The sequence below is a fragment of the Xiphophorus couchianus genome, chromosome 15 (assembly GCF_001444195.1).
Source record: "Xiphophorus couchianus chromosome 15, X_couchianus-1.0, whole genome shotgun sequence".
Classification (NCBI taxonomy): domain Eukaryota; kingdom Metazoa; phylum Chordata; class Actinopteri; order Cyprinodontiformes; family Poeciliidae; genus Xiphophorus; species Xiphophorus couchianus.
Genome location: NC_040242.1, coordinates 8,798,372 through 8,816,863, shown reverse-complemented (window position 1 = coordinate 8,816,863; position 18,492 = coordinate 8,798,372). Strand labels below are relative to the sequence as shown.

At 41.7% G+C, this 18,492-nt stretch overlaps 2 protein-coding genes across 2 annotated transcripts; both read right to left on the bottom strand.

Annotated features, from left to right (window-relative positions):
• Positions 1-532: 532 nt before the first annotated feature.
• Positions 533-6,754, bottom strand: xkr5a (XK related 5a). Its single transcript, XM_028040735.1, has 8 exons — positions 6,696-6,754; positions 6,234-6,553; positions 4,971-5,154; positions 4,622-4,806; positions 4,325-4,537; positions 4,035-4,204; positions 3,719-3,830; positions 533-2,759 (listed from the first exon to the last, which is right to left on the bottom strand). The coding sequence occupies exons 1-8, from the start codon at positions 6,752-6,754 to the stop codon at positions 1,813-1,815; spliced, it is 2,190 nt and encodes a 729-aa protein (XP_027896536.1). The 3' UTR covers positions 533-1,812.
• Positions 6,755-9,241: 2,487 nt separating this feature from the next.
• prdm1c (PR domain containing 1c, with ZNF domain) lies at positions 9,242-18,280 on the bottom strand. Its single transcript, XM_028040741.1, has 7 exons — positions 18,115-18,280; positions 16,529-16,780; positions 13,979-14,098; positions 12,750-13,002; positions 10,506-11,524; positions 10,254-10,382; positions 9,242-10,115 (listed from the first exon to the last, which is right to left on the bottom strand). Exons 1-7 carry the CDS (start codon positions 18,139-18,141, stop codon positions 9,558-9,560), a joined length of 2,358 nt encoding a protein of 785 aa, XP_027896542.1. The 5' UTR covers positions 18,142-18,280; the 3' UTR covers positions 9,242-9,557.
• Between the last annotated feature and the right edge of the window lie 212 nt (positions 18,281-18,492).

Below are 18,492 nucleotides of genomic sequence, written 5' to 3'. Positions count from 1 at the left end.
CAAAACTGAGGCTGTTTTAACAACCTGCATTGTTTTTTACACCCGAACAATGAAAAAGATTTGGCCAGATTTTACAAAAACGACGAATAAAGACAACCGCTGTATTAAGTGCAACAATAGGAGTGATTATTATTTTTCGTTTTATTTTTTTATTACTTCAAAGCCAACAGTCAATTGTGGAAAAAAAACAATAGAACAAGTGAATAAAATATTCACTACGTGCAAAAAGTCTCTTATTCATGTTCCTTTAGCTTTTTACACATGTTGTGATTTTATGAAAAGAGTGACACAAAGCCGCAGACAACCTTGAAGCAAAAGAAATATACTATTTACATATATTTTTCAGAAGTAGTATGCATCAAATATTTCAGCCTAAATCTGCTTTTCCTCCAGGAGTTTCTTGTATTTAGCTCCTCCCACCATCAGCTTTAATAACTTTCCTATTACTGCAGGAATAACATACAAGTCTGAGATCATTTCAATAATTTCCTAAGAACTATCTTTAAAAAAAAAATGAAAGAAACAATAAGTCAACTCAGTCAAACATGTAGGCTGTTTATTGCTTATTTCAAGCCACCAGTGGCCTCAGACGTCATATTTCAAAATGCCACACAGGCATTGTTACACTGCTTTCCTGTCTCACAACAGTGCTTCTACTAAAAGTTTGTCACCTGAAAAGAGCAATCAAGAGCAAATAAATAAAAAAAAGTCACCACAAATGTCTCATAAGCACATGATTCATTTTGTCTCACAGTAGATGAATTTGTGCCTGAGACGTTATTGTTGTTTTACAACATAATGTTAGTTCAATAAGTTATTTAACAATTACATGGTCAACATGTAACAGAAAAAAAAAGATAAAAAACATCACAGTTTTCTGCTCAACGCAATGCCAATTAACACCACATGAGAAACAGAGCTTATTAATATCACATGTATGTAGCGAAGTCTTATTTTTTACGTTAAAGAAAGAAAAAAAACAGCAGCATTGCAGCAGAAACAGATGAGACTGAAAATAGTTGTGCTTTTAAGAAGCCATAAAAGCTATGGCTTACATTGAGATAGGTTCAAAGGTCAGATGCTCCACTCACTGCTGGATCTATGCACTCTGTCATCAAACAGCTGCAGTGATATGAATGTTTCAGTATGACTTACTGAAATTCGCTGCGGTTTCAGAGCAGAGTCGCTGCCTGTGATAAAATGTTTTAAACCAAACTAACACGTACAATGCTTTGAATAAATACTCACACCCCTTGAATCTTTTCACATTATGTCATCCTGCAACCACAAATTTTAATGCAGTTCATTGGAACTTTATGTGACAGACCAACATATTTTTTTTGCAAATAAAAATGAAAAAATGTCTGCTGTGCATTTGTAACCATACCCTTTTAATCTGATACCTCTAAAACTAATGCATACTTTTGCTTTCATATTAAGTAATCACAGTCATGTGGAAGCAATTTTTTTTTGCACAGTATAATTCCAAAGTGTAGCTGCCAAACAATAGTCCAAATATGAACTGATACTGGGGCTGGTGGTGTGATCATACACCATTACCGTCACTTGAATGTCAGATTTTCATTTAAAAAAAACAAACATAGATAGTTTCTGTGTTTCCAACATTTAGAAGCAATGCATTTTTAAGAGTGGTTAATGTTAAGAGAAAAATAGATGTTATTTTAGGATTATTTTAGGTTCCCTACTGCATGTAGTGCTCTAACCCCTACAACTCCGATAAAGCTGGTGTGCTGGGTTAACGTTGGATCAGCTGCTGCTCTTAACTTGTTCCCTGATTGTGCCACAAGACAGCTAGAAGGTATTATCTTCATCTCTGCGGGACAGTATGAGCTGCCTCCTTGGACCTGTGAGATGTGGGACGCTCGGGGGAGAATCTGACACCCCGCAGTCCAGCTTAGGAGTGGAGGTGCAGCGTGGCCCGACGCGGCTCATGAGTCCACGCACGTCTCTGTGCAGGGCAGGATCACTGGGGATGGAGCTGAGCCGGACCCCCTGTTCCAGACCCCCGATGTCCCGGTCCAAACGGGGGTTGCTGGCACTGCTGGGGGACTGGGGATCAGCACTGAAGTACAAGGTGGAACTTGATTCAGTAGGGCAGTAATAAGGCTCCGGGCTGTCTCCGAAAACGGACTTGCCCTCCGGGGAGCTGCGTTTGAAATCCGAAGCAGGTGACTCCATGGGGCTTTCCATCTCCAGACTGTCGTCCTCTCCCTCAGGTCGCTCGGTCGACGTGGGCTCGCTTACGCTCTGGAACTCGTCTTTGCAGTCTGAGAGCGGAGCCAGGCCCTTTCCCTGGGACTCGGAGGTGGACACCCCTTCACAGCTGCCTCCAGCGGTAAAGGTGATGCCCTCGTTGCTTTTAAACTCCTGGTTGTACTCCTCCATGTCCAGTATGGCCGCCGGCCCACCGGCTCCATACGCCCTGTTGATTTTACAGAGATCGCCGGTTTTCAGGGCCAGACGGATGAGGAGCCAGTGGTGGTGGAAGCAAGGGCAGGAGCTGTTGGAGTGGCCTTGACAGTCTCCCGGGTGCTCCAGCAGAGAGCCAGCCACACCGGACAGGGAGAAGCTGCCGTGATTCTGGACAGAAGACGCTGGCAGACTTTTGTCGCCAAGAGAGAAGGAGGACTCGCCTTGCTCTATGCATGTGCTGCCCATCTGATGTCGGTTTGTACCTTGGGAGATTTCTGTGGACTTGGGATGGAGGAACCGGTAGTACAGGACCAGCGAGGTGGCTCCTTGGAAGCAAACGAGAGAAAATATTAAAGTTTAGTATGTATTTCTTCCCTGTGCCCTCCGACTGATTAGCACCTCTGTTAGATTGTAGTTTGGGATAGTAGGGAAACACAGACACACTCCTGTCCTACTCGGGTAGTCTGTTAGTCTTTCTCATTTTGAAGAGTGTCAAAGAGAAATGGGCCATTAATTATTAGTTGTCTTCTGCAACTTTGCTCAACCTTAGAAAGAAACTATAAATAAATAACTGCTTTGGCTTATTTTACTGGAATTATTTGGGTTGCAAATTGGATTGGCACCAGTGATTTAAAAAATAAAAATGCCTCAGTGCAATATTTTGTCCATATTTAATAACTGTATGGTAATTGAGGATCTTTTGAATTTGTTTTTCTATGAATTTATCAGACTGTAACTTATTTTGATTTTTTTCAAAAAGGTTTATCAGGGAAAGTCAGTTAATTCGCGGTGAAAAGCTGCAAACAAACACTTCAGTCAGAAGCAGCTTTATCCGCTAAGTTTGTGCACACAAACAAGAAATTTGACTTTGGTTCCATTTTGCCCTCAGTGAGAACATTTTAAATATAAATAGGGAACTATTATAAAGCATGTCTTTGTAAATATGTGCATATACAGTGTTTTTACAAAAGAAGAAGACAAGGTTGAATTAGGGAAGGTATCGATGTATCGAAGTATCGATGTGGGAACTCCGACTGTTAAGTGTTCATCAAAGAGACAACCAGAGGAAACAAAACCGTCTCTCTTCAGTGTTGTGTATTTAAGAAAATTTGATATCATATGATCTTAACAGTTTCAGACATTTCGGATGATGAATTTTCTACCTTTGCAGCCATATAGTCGTTTTAAAGAGTTTTGATTCCATACCTTTTGCTATCATTATTATTAATAACAGAATTGGACTGGTTTATGCCTCTGTTCAGATGCTGCGGACAAAATGACTCACCAAGGAAAAAGCTGCACAGCACAGAGGTGGGAAGGGTCATGCTATCCCATGATGCTTCGCTCAGGAAGTCGGACGCGGCCAGCAGCAGAGTCACATTCTCTACGAGCATGAACTAAGGGAGGACGAGAAAGTCACACCATCACTCATTTTCCAACAGCTTTACGTCACTTCAGGCTGAGGACACAGAGGTGAGGATGACGGTGCAAACTTCTTGCTTTATATAAGCTTGTGTCCTTGTTGGTCGCTGCGTGGAATGACCGGACACACCGGTGCATAGCGCATGAAACAGTTTTCTGTAAAACAAGTCATTTCTTACTGCATAGAAACTGGCCATGCGAAAGCGCGAGGGTCCGTCTTTGACGTTGAAGAAGAGGAAGACGTGGATAAGCCCCAGAATGCCGTTAAAGGCACGCCAGCACCAGTGACCAGTGCAAATGTCGGGCTGCTGTGATACTAGCCAGAAGGAGGCTGTGAGCCAGTGAAAACCTGGATGTCAAGGCAAAAACAGACCAAAATCAGAGATTTATAGCCCAAACGCAAACTAAGGAAGTTTGTTTTTGGGTTGTGCCTAAATGGCATCGGAGGACCTTCTCTCTCTGTGCTCACCTGCTACTCCGCAGACCCACCAGTTGAAGACCCTGGCGAAGAACATGAGGCAGGTCACCCGGGCTCCCAACATGCCTGCTCTCCAGACCAGCTGGCACAGCAGGGCTGCTGGTGGCATGGCCAAGTGGCCTGGCCGTATCAGGCAGCAGGCTCGGCTGTACAGCACCAGGGCCCAGGAAATGGACAGCACGCATAGTCCACAGCAATATGCCACTGAGTGTTAAACAGAAGCAAAGCATTAGACAATAAAGTCATGTCTCAAATGAGAGCTAATAACTGACTTAGAGATGAGCTGACCTGGTGACATTATCCCCACATCTGTAGACACGACCACATACGCCTGCAGCAAGCTCTGAGGCAGCGTTAGGACAAGCGCCTCCAGCAGCCACAGGGCAGCAACGTCTGCCTGCTGCATGACAGCAGCACCCAGCTCAGCCACAGAGTCCTGCATGTGCAGCACGGACCTCATGCAGTCCCACAACCTGCCAGCAGAGGGAGACAAACACCTGAACCGGGATAACCTTCTCAATGACAGAATGATGTCAAAATCCCTGTCTGCACTCTCAGGAGTGTCATATCTCACCGAACATGGTGGCTGTGCTCACATGCAATAAACCCCAACATGCCAGGGTTGCACAGATCATACCTTTTGAAGATGCCCAAGTGTAGCACGTGTATGACGGAGAGGTAGCACCGCCTTTCATCCCCGTCATCATAGTACCACTTCACACTTAGCAGCTGGACTGCTGTCCCAGGAAGGAAGAGGCCGAGTGTGAGGCCCGCCCACTGCGTCTCCTCGTTCCAAAGGTAGAATCCTATACAGTAGATCACTGATGCACGTACGCAAACAAAAGACGAGCAGACTGCAGGTTTGTTCAAGAATTTAAAGTGCAAATGGAACTTACAGAGTGCCAAAATGAAATGAGGTAACAAGAGGTCATTATGCACAAAGCATGCTTTATCAGTGGGACAGATTTCTGCAAATTGTTTTTACCATTTGGCATTACAAACTGAATTTAACTGCAATGTTTTATAACCAGGATGGCACTGGATTTGAATATGCAAATGGTTTGTATTAGATTGATTTGAATATATCTTTTCATATACCTGGAAATGTGTCTTGAGATGACATGTGTTGCAAATTGGCACTACATAAATAAAAGTAATTGAAGTGAACTGTATTAAAGCATTGCATATGTTCGGATATATTGCCAAATGCACAGAATGCAACGGACAAAAAGAGCCTCCACAATGCAGTCATGCTGTCTGTCTACCAGCTTTGATGCAAACTTCAAATATTTGTTACAGAAACTGATGCTGCTCAGAAATGAGAAATCGGCAGAAGAGTGGAGTCCAACCAGCAGCTGAGTATTTTTATCTTCAGGGAATGGTATACCTGCAGAACACAAAGTCACACTTTGTACAGATCCAGTCATCTTTCTGGTATCCTGACCTTGGCTCATTGATCCGCTTGTTCAGGGAGACTGAGCTGACAAATAACAGGTGGGATGAGAACAGCACGAGAGATAATTTTGTTTAATATGGACTAAAATTTTAGAAATGAATATGGGGTAAGGATTTTAAGAATACAAATGCTGTTTGTGGTGAGCGGTAGGACGTATTTAGCCTTGGATGATAGGTGAAGGTGTTGGGGGACACCTTCAGGTGTTCACACCAGTTTCCAGCTGAGGTAAACAAAGCCTCGGCTCTCTGTTCACGCTAGTAATATTAAATTGTGTTTCCTCGTGAATATAAAGCTGTGACAGTACTATAGAGGTCATATTTCCATGCGTGTAGCTAAAACATCCACAGTGGGATGAAACTTGTCTTCTTGCTATTATTTTATTTTGTTAGATAAAGCATCAACTTGGGAGCGCGAACGCCACCGGCAAGCTAGCTGCCCACTTACGTGCGCTCCGCTCGGCCACGATAACCAGCGCCGACACGCCGAGCAGGATTGCCTGGCACCACGCTATCCAGCAGCCGCTCCGCCGGGCCGCTGACGGCATCCTGCGGGCGAGCGCTCCGGGAGCGGCGTTCATCATGTTGCAGATATGTGTGAGCGAGGAACAGCCGCGGACATGATCCTGGTCATCCTTCTCTCCGGATACATCCGCTCCCTTCTTCTTCTTCTTCTTCTCCTCCCGTTGCCCACCCCCTGTCAAAAAACATGACGTCAGTGGTCGCTTTAAAGGGGCATCAGTTACCGAGCGACTGATGAGACTGTAACTGTAGAGTGTTTACGGCAGAACATTGTATCATTTGATCCCCATCATCGGCCATAACATTATGACCACTGACATTCGAAGTGAATAACATTGATTATATCTTCATCCTGGCATGTTGAGATATTACAGTATATGTCAAGCACCAATAGGCGAGCTGCTGTGGCTCAAACGATGATGTTCGTGCGGGTTCTGATAGACACATGTCAGAATATACAGTGGGCCACATTTCATTGCGTGGGGTTTTGACCAGTTAGCCCATGCTGACCAGAGTTCTCCACCTAAGTGGGAATCAATGGACAAACAACTGGAACAACTGGCAACACCGATGAATCTTTTGTGTATGTGGGAGGCATGTCTTTAAAATGCTTTCTTGTTTAATATGGGGCACTGGGTTGCACTGTGGAAGACAGCAAAAGGTTGTGGATTTTATCATGCACTTCACCTAAGAGTTATTCATTCATATTAATAGATCTGAAATGAAAAGCTTCATGCCAGATGGGACAATATAACTTTATGAAGACAGCTATTATGAAAAGGCATTATAAGCCTTTTGCAGATGTAGTGTTTTTATCAATTAAATCTAATTTCATAATTTGCTACTGGGACATGGATGTGGTCTCATTTTCAGCTCCAGCTACAGCTACAGAGGTAAATGCATCTTAGCATGTCCACTCCAGGTTCCACAAGATGGTCTCAAGCATTCTCCTCCTGAATTTTCTCTTGAGTTGATTCCTTTGAAAAAAACAACACTGTATTCTAAAGTTTATCCCTGTGAATGTTTGTACCTCTCAGACGTAATAGTTCAATTTACGATAGTTCATTTGTTTGTTTGTTTTTTTGTTGCCTAACAGCTGGTAATTGTTTTTGGGCAGGCAAAGTGATGCAACTGATCATCAAGAATTATTAAGAAGTCAAAAGACATAAATGTCTGGGTGATAGAACAAAGGATTTGTATCAGATACCAATCAGAGCTTCGTTAGCTTCCTGTCGTATTTCCTAGCTGTGCACATCGCTGTATGAAGTTCATTCCTCATTGAGTGAACATGCAAAAATCAATATCACATTTATTAAGGGTGCAACTCACAAATAGTATTTTATTTTTGCAGTGCTATTTCCATCGCACCCAGACTAAGCCAACCAACGGGTAGTCAGGAACATCATCCACATCAAAATCGTCAACTGAATACCACCGGTAGTATTTGTATAATAATTTAAGAAACATGGCTGTAGGACATTTTAAAACCTGGCAGTTCTTTTTTTCATTTTTTTCATCAATACAGAACAAGATGAAGAGCAACTGTAAGACAGATGGTGACTTGATCTACAGCGTATCATCAGCTAAGAGGCAGGACAGGTAGGAGTCATATGAGCCACCAGTTTCAGTGTCCACATTAAAGCAAGTTTCACATCACCATGGAGTGTGTGTGTGTTGTGGGGGGAGGTGGGGAGGCAAAATAGAAGCACCTCCTCTAACATCAACTCTTTTGAGTTCAACTGAAATTCGCCGGCTACACTGACCAACCAACTCTAAAACATTTTGGAGAAAAATTTTATAGTCATGCAGGAAAAAAAGATTGAATTATTTGACCACAGTGACAGGCCTCCCACTGTCACTCAAGACTTGAGGACTCAAGTCTTGAGTCCTCAAGTTGCCTGTCAACTGTCAACTGTCACCTTGGTGGTGGCAGCATTATTCTGTGAGGCTGTTTTACTGCAAGTGGTGCAATTCAAAACATGGATGGAATATTAATGAAAAATTCCTTAATTTCATCTCAAACCAAGAACTGGATGATTGAAACATGGTCACAGCTGTGTGTTCTAACAGGATCATTATTCCAAGCATTAACACTGGTTTTGGATTAGAAAAAGCACGCTGATGTTAACCGTTTTGGAGAACCCTGACCTAAAATGTACTGAAAATCTTTCAACTTTGCTTGAAAATGCATGACATTTGAACTATGTGTTGATAACAAGCGTAAATGATTCATTACATCACCTGACCATTGAAACCCATCCTATTTTGAGGTTTGTTGGCCCAAAAATTAGTTTTAAAAGTTATTTCTTTGATACATACATTCTTGAGATTCTCAATTTTGCCGTATTAATAGCTAGAGCTGCATGAAATCGGTTTGATGGCGATATTAGAGCCATCACAAATGTTCTTTTTTTCCTCAAATACTGCAGTTCAACAAAATTGCATTAATTTTTGCAAACATCTTAACTTGTTTGCCTAGTCATGATATTGCACATGCATGCTGAGTTAAAGTTTGCTGTTTGTGAACAAAACATCTACCGCCTGATTAAAACTGAAATCACAGTATATACATATCGGTTCAAAATTTGCAGTAAGACCATTCTGATAGTGAGAATAGTGTAATTTTGTGGTAATTATATATTTTTTTCCAGGCTGAAGCGATGATACTTACTGGCGAATATCCAGAGACTCATAACAGGATGTTTATCTGCATCACTAACTCCCCACATCAGCCGAGTGCACTCACACAAAGGCAAGCATGTATACCAAGCACGAACAATTGAGGTTTCCTCTGTGTCGTCATTTCAGCACTTAGCCCACTGACACTAGAGTCATGTTTGTACAGTCATTTTCACTTTAGCCACTCAACGTTAACACGGGCATGTGCACCCCAACAGGAAAACTCGGTCTGACACAGTGAGTCCACAAATATCATCACATTTTGGTAATAATTTATTGTTTCAAATGTTTAAAAATATGTATCCAAATATATAGCAAGTATTGAATTTTTACACACATTAGATTCAAATCAGTAACTGAATAAATTATAAAAACATAAGAATATTAAATCACTGAAGTCTGTTTTTTTCCCAGGTCATGCTGGCAATGTCTTGACTCTTGATGAGCTCAAATCCCTATTGAGTATATAGGCAATCCATGATAGAGATAAGGCTTTACTTCAAATAGGACAGTGACAGACAGCTGCTGAGTTGGCCTCTAAGGATTATTTGGTGGGATTAGCAGGTCAGTCTTAAGTCTCTGAAATGCAGCCTGACTCCAGCTTGATGCTTGCTGGTGGCAAAACCATGGGACTGTGATAATGCATCTGAGCAGCGGTACACTCCTCTGCTGATCTAGAGATGCTCAGTTCGGCCTTCCCTCTGGTAACATCTTGGAGGCTTAAGATATTATTATCTATCTTTTGTATCAGGTCAATGATGTTCCCTTTGTCTATCTCAGCCTCAGTGGCCACTACTTCTAGCTGCTCTGCGGCCTCACTCATGTCGAACCTCTCTATCTCAGAATTGACCCGTTGTAGCTCCTCTGGTGACAGCCTCCGGGATGCTGAGGGGGAAAGAGGGCAGAAGCCTTGGAGGTGCACCTGCAGGCTGCTGTAGTGAAGATACGTACTGGAGCAGAGAGGACAGCGGTGAGTCCCCTCCCCTGTATGCAGCCGCTTGTGAAGCTTGAGGTGAATAAATTGAGTAAATCGGGCTGGACAGAGCTTGCACTGGTAAGGCCTCTCACCAGAGTGTAATCTCTGGTGGGTCTTCAGGTTGCTAGTGCTGCTAAATCTCTTATGGCACACCTAAAAATAAAGCAATGTAAATGTAATAAATGCATCTATCGGTGTTCAAGCTTAGATGACATGATGGCTAGAAGTGTTAGCTCTTTTCAATATGTAGATTCAAGCTGTGAAATAATACTTCTGAAGTTACACACTTACCTTGCACTCGTGAGGCTTCTCTCCTGTGTGAACCAGGTAGTGTTTTTGCAAGTGTGCCAGCTGAGTGAAGTTCTTGTTACAGGTCTGACATTTAAATGGACGCTCGCCACTGTGCACTCGCAGATGAACCTGAAAACAACATGTAAGAGCAATAGGTTTCGTTTCAGCTTTAGTATGCTCTTAAACACAGCATAGTCATTCAGTTATATTTCTTGCTAGTTATTTTCTTCAGGATCTTGATGTTGTACTGACCTTGAGATTGGACAGCTGCCCAAAGATCTTTCCACAGATGTTACATTCATACCTAATCTTTCCATTTTGCCTTGTGAGTGGATAAGACAGGGTCTTGTAGCCAATGATCTGGCCTCCTCTCTTTTGCCTCCCAAGATCCAATGCATCTTCAGCATTGCTCTGAGTGGCAGAGGTAGGTGTGGAAGGAAGGTAGTTTGAGGAGGCAGCCGTAGCAACTGGAGGTGAGTTGCTGAGTTCCCGAGGTGCAAAAGAAGGTTTTCCATGGAGATTAATGCCAATGGGTGGGGAGCTGGCCTTGATAGATGCAGTAAGGTCTGTGTAGACATTGGTGCAAGCAGAGTATTTGAAGTCTCTGAGGTCAGTTGAAGTATTCTTGAGGTAGTTTACCTTTTTGGAGTGGAGGTCATTGGTGTCTTTGTGCTCATTGTTTTGCATAAGACTGAGGTCTTGTTTGCAGTTGGATGACACAAGTAAAAAGTCTTTGGAACCACTACCTGAAGGATGTAGAAAGTGTGCATAGTTGTCGAAAGGTAGAAACTTAGAGGATGTGGGCAAGTGTGGTTTCAGTTGTTCATTGTAGAATGGTAACGAATGCGGGAGAAGGCCCAGTGAGTAGTGAGGCAATAGATAGGGGCTCTCCCTGAAAGTGGAGTGAACATCCTTAGAAACACAAGATTTTTGGTGAAGTTCAGTTTTGCCAGCGTCTTGAGTGTGTTGCAGGGCGAAGTGCAAATTAGTTGGACTGGGAGTGCTTAATGCTGGCCTTTTGGCAGTAGAAGCACTGTATGGTGCCAAAGATAGCAAAGGAACATATCTGTAGCCATGAGGGGACTCCAAGTTGGACTGCATTGGGTAGACAGTATTGGAACATAAGGGAAAAACTGGTACACTCGTTGAAAACACCTGACTGTCCTGGTGTCTGAGACAGATAGATTTAGGTTTGGAAGGTTCATCTCGGAGAATCTCAGAAACAGTGTGCCCTCGTTTTCCTTTCATCTTTTCACAAGCCTGAATCTGCTCTGATAGACAAATAGAAAATGGAGAGATGTCATTAGAATCAGATGAATTTAGTATAAAAATTCAAAAACTCAGCTAGCTACTACATTCCATTGAGTGATCTGTGAAGTTTTAATAATAATATACATCCAAGCATGTTCTTTTTATCAATCTGACCATTTTCGTAAATATGGAGTTAAACCTTTTTCACTAAGTTTACCTTTCAGAGTTTCCCACACCACTTAACCTTATAAAAAAGTGACAGTAGGCATGACACAATCAACCTATGATCTGATGCAAATAGTATACAACCCATGGTTACAGAAACTGCTTTAGAGACCTAGTTATATCTATATCTATCTATATATATATAAAATCATCATGTAGATCTTTATGATGACCCACATATGACCCACATCTACATGGTACAGAAATTTAGACTTTCAGTCAGACTGAAATGGTCCTGAAGGTAGCTGGACATGTTCACTGAATCATGCACAGACATTACGTTTACAATAGCTGGACTTCTATAGTATCACATGTAAACAAGTGAATAGCCAGGAAGTCTTGTGGGTGGTGCTTTTATGGCCTCCTGCAGACTAGACAAAGTACTCAAGGTTGCAAACAGAGGAAGACAAAATACAGGGGTATGGTTGTGCATTTAACCTACTTTGGACACAGTTAACATCATCTCACACACTGGAGCGCAAGTCTTATCTTTTGTTCACTCCCTTCTTACCCTACCCTTCCACCTCTTTGCAAACAAACAAATAACACTGAGTGAGATATCAATCTTTCAGCGGGTCACCTTGTCAGGAAGTTAAAGTAGCCTTCCTAAGTCACTTCTTTTAAGAGCTAAATAAATAAAAGATGGTGCACCTGAATAAAGCCAATACCTTAAGTCACAACTACTGAGGGAGCACTGACATATGTAAACAGATAATATAGACTAAAAGGTTTAAAATAAGGAAAATGGTCTCATTTTACTTAGGTGCTACCTCTTTAGAAAATCCCCTCTCTGTTTCCATGACTGTTCTATCGTCTTTTGTACTCTCCTTCAACAAAGAGGCCATGGGTGTGACTGAGTAATTTTTTTAACACCCATACAAAGACTGTGTCAGCTGGTCAACTGTTTGACAGGGAGCTCTTCACTGTGACAATCTAACCGGAATATGTGTCAAAGCATAGGTTTTGGGGTGGTTTCGAATGACTTTTATGAGATTTTATTCAATCTAAGCAAACACTTACCATTTGTCTTAATAGCTAGTTGGCCACGATGAGGGTAGTTGCAACGCTGGGCAAGTTCAGAGCTGTACCACACCAGAAGCTCCTGATCTGGCTGAAGTGGTTTGATTGTGTAAAAGAAGATGTCCAAACCTATCTGGCAGGCAACCAGATTCTGCTCTTCTACTGATCTTGCTGGGTTGACATAACGCATCCAGTTGCTTTGTTCCTCATTCAAACCATCCAGGATATGGTGAAGTTGCCCCTCTGAGAAGACCTATAATACAAAACAACATTGAAATTATGGAAAGTAGTTCTGGTAATAATGAGACAGGCAACACTGTAATATGATCTGACTTCAGAATCAGGATGTCAGTTTCCTAGTCTGTTTATGGTAAGCATTATATATATGTGTTCAGCTTAAGAAGTAGCATAGGGCTGGTTGCGGTGTAGCAACTCATCTAGATTTATGAAAGCAACACTGAATGAGACATTCTCAGTATGACTGGATTATAGTACGATATCTCGCCTACTGCCACCATGAGCTAGGATAATTGAGGAGCAGATGTCCTTTACCTTCTCTCTCCATCTCTACTTTTTCTGCTGTCTGCAGCTATGGAGCAGTGCTCTTGATTGATTCATGGCTAACAGACCATCTCCGTTTAAGCTACTCAAAGGTCAGATAAGCCTGGTATTAGTTCAAGGTTACCAGCCCTGTACTTCTGAATTGCAACGGAGCTTGTGTGTAATGGAAGATCTTCTGGTGTTGCTGATTTGTAACATCGCAGTTCTCAGGCTCAAAGCCACTTCCTCGCTTAGTCAGTGTGAGAATGTGAGTCTGGAGAAGTGCGGACATGTATATGGTGTATTTACTGGCAGTGATACCACTGCTGAGAGAAGCAGAGAGAGAAGAACCACTGCGTCACTGAAACCAAACAGCTGTGTGTGCCTGGGTGTGTGGGCGTGTGTGTGTGTATGTGATTTCAGACAGCCTTGCTCAGTACTGGCAATCAGTTTTGCATACGTGTTAAACACACAATTAATCCTCCATCTAGTGCAATACCCAAGCATTGACAAGCAAACTTTTCTTATACAGGATGCCTCTCCTTGACCACAACTGCAAACCAGCGCAATGACACTGTTATAGAAAGGTCCCTGGTTGGAGCTGCAGGATGTGAACAGTTCTGAAACACACACCCTTGCATTTAGTTTTCAAACACCCAAATCCAGAGCCTCACATATTGCATACTTACCCTCCAGAAGTATCTGCTGTCAGCATTTTTTGGCAGTGTTTTGCTGGTGTAGCTTTCGCCAACAAGAGGACCAAAACGAGTACCCTTTGGAATCAACTCCTTACTGGTCACTCCAATCACCTGTTCAATAAGAAACATACAGAAACATACAATTACAGATTAGTTCACAAATGGAGAGAACAAAGAAGACAGAATAAAGAAGGCAGAATAAAAGACAGCTTTTTTGATAAAAGCTGTCTTTTATCAAAAGAAAAGACAGCTTTTCTTTTGATAAGAAAAGCTGTCTTATCAAATTTTACATTACAAATCAACTTCAATGTGATTAAATAAAGTAATGCAGTGTTTTGGAAAACTATTTGCTCCCTGGCATATTTCTTGTTTTAAATATCAGAAAACAACAACTTGAGTAAATACAAAAAAACTGTTTTCAAATTATGTCTTCAGTTAAGGAAAAAATACATCACAGCCAATGTGAAAAGATAATTATCCACCTTTCTAAGACATGAATTCACTGTGACTAGACACTTTTTTAAATAGCTGAGTTAAATTTCACTAACACCCACGTCTGATCACTGCCTGACTTGCATAATCAAGAAGTAACTTAATAAGGGCCTGTCTGACAGCAAGATGTAGGTTAAAAGATCTCAAAAAGTAACATGTCATAACCTAAGCAAAATGTCATATAAATCACTTGACCTAGAAAGATTTATAAACAATTTCTAAGGCTTTGAGACTCCACAGAACCACACTATCCACAAACAGTGAAAACATTTAAAAAAGCAGGAAACTTTCCCAGGGTAGCAGAATTTCTCTGCGAAATTACATCAAAGTACATAAAAAACTCAATCAATGCAACCCATATTATTATGTCAGGTACTGCAGGCTTCACTTCTCTCAGTTAGGTCAGAGTTCATGACTCAATTATCTTAAATAAATTGGGGAGAAAAAAATTGTATCCAAAGGACAATCCAAAGGCCAAAACATAAACAAAAAGAAGACAGAGGCCAGTCTGTCATTTGCCAGCTTGTTGATCCTCAAATATTTTGGTAAAATCTAATGTGGACTGCCTAGAAAATTGTTTTCGGTATACATCTCATTACGAATCACACTGTGATACTAACAACATTTCAAACAAAGCAGGACACTGTCACTTCTAGGTTTATCACTTGAGTGATACTGCCAGTATAAATAAACAGTGATTCTGTTAATTTATTGGTAATGATAGTTGCAGGGCACCACCAGTTCCGTTTTAGGCACAGTTCCTGTTTCAAATAGTGTCAGATTGATTTGAATAGATTTTGTATTGTTAATAAATGAAATTATAATTTATAGACAGCTATTTTGTATTGTTCAGGTTACCTTTGTCTGATATTAAAATTTCTGTGATAATCTGAGACAAGTAAGGACAACAAAACAACAAAACGTAGAAGAGAGTCTGGTCGATAATATTTTCATACAAATTTTAGGTGAATTGCTAGAAAGTTGCCATCTTCTTATTATTTTTACAAGGCAGCAGATTTTATTGTGTCAGATCTTTCACACTGAATTATGATATGGCACAATCTTTTACCCATATTCTGAATATTTCATAAGCCAGTCGTCAGAGATTTCTGTAGTTTCTCTACCACATTAAAATTTCACCACTGCTGTTGTTCTGTGACCTCCAGGTGTGAAACTCACTCCTCTATCTCCAGCCTTCCAGCTGAAGAAGATAGGATAAGGTGTCATGGTCACACCCCGACTGGTGAACTACACCAGGTTACATTTTTGTCAAACCTAAAGCATAAAGGCACATATAAAGTATTCTTTCACCTGTGAGTGATTCTCATATAGTGTCTGTAGCAGGATGAGTTTGACTCTGGTTCATCTACTTAGTTTTGTTCTTGATGGCTTTATTTCAGTTGCGCTTGTGTTGCAGATCACTGGTTGTCTGTGCTAAAAGACCCCAGGCAAGCCTTGTTAAAAGGTGAAAGTTGTAAGGTAAGTATTCAACTTTGGACAGATAATCTACTTCCTGTGACTATGTTTGAAAACCATACTTTCTCTATAGATTCAGCCACACAACTTTAGATTTGGTGGACAATTATGACTAAGCCAGACACACCTATGTTTTAAATAGCCAGACTTCTGGCTATTTAAAAGATTATTTCAGGTATTTCCTATTTGATGAGTCCCCATGTGTCAGCTTTGCTTTAGGGTCTAATTTGTCCCTGGAACAAAGGGATCAGAATCTTTGCTAGCTCCTAATCACAGCCCCCTGTGTCTGAGTGCCGGGGGCTCAGCCATTGTTTCCGTCTTTGCCACGGCACACATGCAGGAGGGAGGAAAGGCTCAAATTAGACAATAACATGTCAAGTACATCCCGCCTGAGGATGGATGAGTGGACGGAAGGATGTTGGAGTGACGCAAAGAAAGTCTGTAAAAACATAAACAACTGCTCCGTTTATGCTTAGATGTTTTTGATTTAGGGATTTTACAGTATAATTCCAATGCCATGCTTTTGTTAAAACCCCACATATTGTATAAGAGTAGGAGGAAAGTCTTACATACCTCTGTAGAACTGTAGCAACGTTTCAGGGCAAGGTTTCTGGGCAAAGACCTCTCGGCTCTTGTTTTGCCATGGCTTTTGGACTCTTCCTCCAGGGGATGGTCTTTCACAATGTAGGTGCACTGCTCCTCAAAGTTGGCTTCGCTCCATGATCTCATATCTACATTTTGTGTACCTGTCACAGAGGTAGCTCCTATGCTTTGTGGTGACCTCTCTGAGGTTAGCATGTCTGTGGTGCATTCAGAAGAGGAGGCCTAGGGAGGAGGAAAGGGCAAAATATTTGGGTGAGCGGTAAATCAGACCATATCAATAAAAACATGCTGGCTGTTGGATTGTAGAGATGATAGAGGCTTTTTTTCCAGCTACCACGAATGATGTGGGTTCTTTTTTGCAAACAAAAACAGGTTTCCTTTACAACACATCCACCCAACACATCAAGGCTCACTTTGGAACTCTTGTTGACACAATATGCCATTGTCTTTTCATTTCACAGCAAAAAAAAGAAATACAGCTGTACCACGAAAAGTCAAGCTTTGAATTGATCTTGAAGTAGATTTTGGAGTGTAATGTGAGATATATCATAGAGGAGGTAGTTATAGTTCCAGGAATAAGACTCTTTCCATCGGCTGCTACCGGACAAACAAACTTCAAAGTGAAACCTGCCCAATTAGCCCCACTGTCCCACACATCCTGTGACTCTGAATCACCACCCCGAGGCTACAGTGGAGGTTCCTTTGCACGTCAGCCCTGAAGCAGGACCACTTTCACAAGGAAACTAACACTCCTTGTGAATCAACCCGACTTCCACTGAATTGACTTGGCATTTTGCCAGACCTGAACTCTTCTTTTTCTCTTTCTATCTGATCTTTCTATCTTTCTCACTATTTCTCTGTTTCACCTCAACAAGATGTGGTCAAGTAGCTCAGCCCTCACAAAAGAAATGTGCCGTATATGATAGGATGATATACAGAGTGAAAAGATGATGAAAGGTTTGTGACACACAAACACAACATGCAGAGCTAGTGCTTTATTAATCTCTTCACTTTGCTGCTCAGATAATGATTGATAAGCACTAATATTGGTAAGCAGTCATTTGACTCATGTTCTTCCCTGATAAGAACCCACATTAAATGCAAAATCTAAACCTTATTAAAGACTTAACCATCTAATGTAGGCTCAGAGAAGCTAAAGCAACAGATTTATTATCTGGGAGAAAAACAAGAGAGAATGGACGCAGATAAAAATGCAACGAGATGAGATTTATGGAGGATGTTTCAGCCTTTTTTCTCTGAAGTGTGTCGCCACAGCTGACTCGGAATGACTGTCACAAGTGTGACAGCTCACTTTGAAACCATTCAACCTAGTGACACAGCAGAAAATATACTCTGGAAATCAAGACATGAGTCAAGAGCTGTATTACCATGTATCAGTTTGACTCTAGAAAGCACAATTAAACTCTGTCAGACACTTCTTCCTGAGAGACAGAGATGTGTCTATCAGTTAAAGAGAATAACTAAATTAGAAACCGATTCCCCAGACAGTCCTTCAGATAGTGATATCAATGATTTTATGAATGTATCAGACTTACTTTAAAGCCTTGAGAGGAGCCACACATAAGGCAGGCTGTCTGTGCTCTCCTAGAGGTTGAGTTTCTATTCTCTGCGTCTCTTGTCTTCTGTCACTCACCCGACCACAGCGTACCTAAGCGTGGCTGACTGTGCAGTCAAACCTTTGAGTCTGGAGGAGCTAAGGTGCATTTCTGAGACTATACGAGAGTAAAACACTCCCTTTTCCTGCTGTGCGCCCTCCTCCTTCTCTTCCTCCTCCACTCCCCCCCCTTTTTTTTTACCCCATGTTGACTCCTCCTTAGAGTGGTTATATTAACGTGTGTGTATGTGTGTGTCATTGTGTTGCCCTGAGGCATAAGGCTTTCTCCAGGGGGGTCCGTTGGCTGTCACAAAGCTAT